This window comes from Octodon degus, unplaced genomic scaffold (genome assembly GCF_000260255.1).
Source record: "Octodon degus isolate 3935 unplaced genomic scaffold, OctDeg1.0 scaffold00134, whole genome shotgun sequence".
Lineage (NCBI taxonomy): Eukaryota > Metazoa > Chordata > Mammalia > Rodentia > Octodontidae > Octodon > Octodon degus.
In genome coordinates this window covers 3557997-3559982 of record NW_004524710.1, presented here as the reverse complement: position 1 = coordinate 3559982, position 1986 = coordinate 3557997, and the positions used below count along the sequence as shown (strand labels likewise).

Genomic DNA, 1986 nt, shown 5'->3' with positions numbered 1-1986 from the left:
CAGAGTACTGACCAGTTAGAATTATTCTTTTCTCACAAGAAAGGCTAAAGAGAGCTGTAGTTGTCTTAATGGCACTATTCTTCAAACGATGTCCCTCATCACAGATTAAAAGATCAAATTTTAGATTATTAATTTGATCCAGGGAACGAAGTAACATTTCATAGCTGATGATAAGAACGGAATAAAGTGTAGATTTGATGAATTCTTCAACTTTGTGGTCCTGGAAAATAAAAAGAAAGAAAATATTTAACAAACCATGAGTATAAGCTACAGTCATCCCTTGATATTCAACTGCTTCAAAACTCATCAAAGTTGGTATTCCACACATTCTAATGAGAAAATCTGGTTCAGTAATCATTATAGTTTGGTACTTGTCACACAAACCTGAACTTGTTGGTGACAGTTGCCCTCTGACTCCCTACCCTTTTCAACCAAAACTATTTGTTTGGTATTCATTATGCCTCCCAGAACCACTGTATGTGAAATCAAACTTAAGCTACAATTTCTGACAATGATTTATCAAGAATTAGAATATGTTAACTCTATGTTTTGATCAGTTCAGACTGTGAGGAGGAAATACCATAGGTTAGGTAGCTTAAATAATGGATATTTCCCAGTTCCAGACCCTGGAAAACCTAGGATCACAGTGTCAACACAGTAGAGGAACTGAGTAGAGGACCACGGTAGAGGAAGACTCCTGGATCACAGAGGGATGTTTTCCTGCTGTAACCTCTAATGGTGAAACGGAAAGATTCTACTACCATTTCACTTTTTTTTTTTTTTGGCAGAACCAGGGATTGACCTCAGACCCTTGTGCTTGCCAGGGAAGCACTTATTCTACTGAGCCATCTCTCCAGCCCCACCTTTTCACTTTCTGACAGGGGTAGTAATCCCATCACAGGGCTCCATCCTCATCACTGCATCTAAATCTAATTAACTAAGTCCCTATCTCCTAAAACCATGACAGATAGTCCCTGATTAATGAATGGTTGACCTAATAATTTACTTTACAATGTATAAAACTGAGCCCACACAACCACTGCTTCTCTTTCAGCATTCAATAAATCACATGAAATATTCAACATTTTATTATAAAATAGGCTTTTGGCCAGGCATGGTGGGACACACCTGTAATCCCAGCACTCCAGAGACTAAGGAAGCAAGATTGCCACAGGTTTGAGGCCCACCTGGGCTACATAGTGAGTTCAAAGCCAGCGTGAACTACATACCAAGACCCTGTCTCAAAAACAAAACACAACAAACAAATAAAAAATAGGCTTTTGGTGAGATGAATTTTCTAAACTGGAAGGTAATAAAAAGTGTTCTGAGCATATTTAAGACAACTTAGGCGAGGATATGATACTCAGTAGGTTACATGTATTAAGTAAGTTATCAACTCACGGTATTATGTAACCCCCCTGCATGCCAAGGAACACCTGTATATTGAGTCAGAGCTTCAACATGTGAATCTGAGAGGAACCCAAATATTCAGTCCAAAACAACCCAAAACCAAAATATAAGCCCCAAGACTACAATTTTGTTTAAAGGGGTTGGAAGCTACATACTACTTGAAAAACTGCTTCAGAAAGAGTTTAAAACTGTATTATTAATTTAAAAAGCTAGAGATTTGAAGAATGATGAACACTAAACTTTTAAGTCTCTTACCTGATCAACAGCAAATATCTTGATCCTTTCACTTCCTAGCCATTGTTTAAATTCTTTCCTCCAGTTATTCACCAAGCTTCCAGGAGTAACAATTAGGGTTTTCTTTATCACTGGCTTGCCTCCATAGGGTCCCTGACACTGCAGGGTCCAGATGAGCGAAATACACTGCAACGTCTTCCCTAAACCCATCTCATCAGCAAGAATAGCTCCATATCTGCCATTCATTCTCATGCCCATTACACATTCATAAAGGAATATGATTCCTTCTTTTTGATGTGGTCGAAGGTGATACACAACATGAGGATCTATCACTACATCCAC

General features: G+C 38.4%; 1 protein-coding gene across 1 annotated transcript in view; it reads right to left on the bottom strand.

Annotated features, from left to right (window-relative positions):
* Rad54b (RAD54 homolog B (S. cerevisiae)) overlaps positions 1-1986 on the bottom strand; it is a gene marked incomplete at its 5' end in the record, with an annotated part of 46913 nt that overhangs the window by 33152 nt on the left and 11775 nt on the right. Inside the window, 2 exon segments of the mRNA XM_023701380.1 lie at positions 13-220; positions 1666-1891. Coding sequence (XP_023557148.1) covers positions 13-220; positions 1666-1891 — 434 coding nt within the window.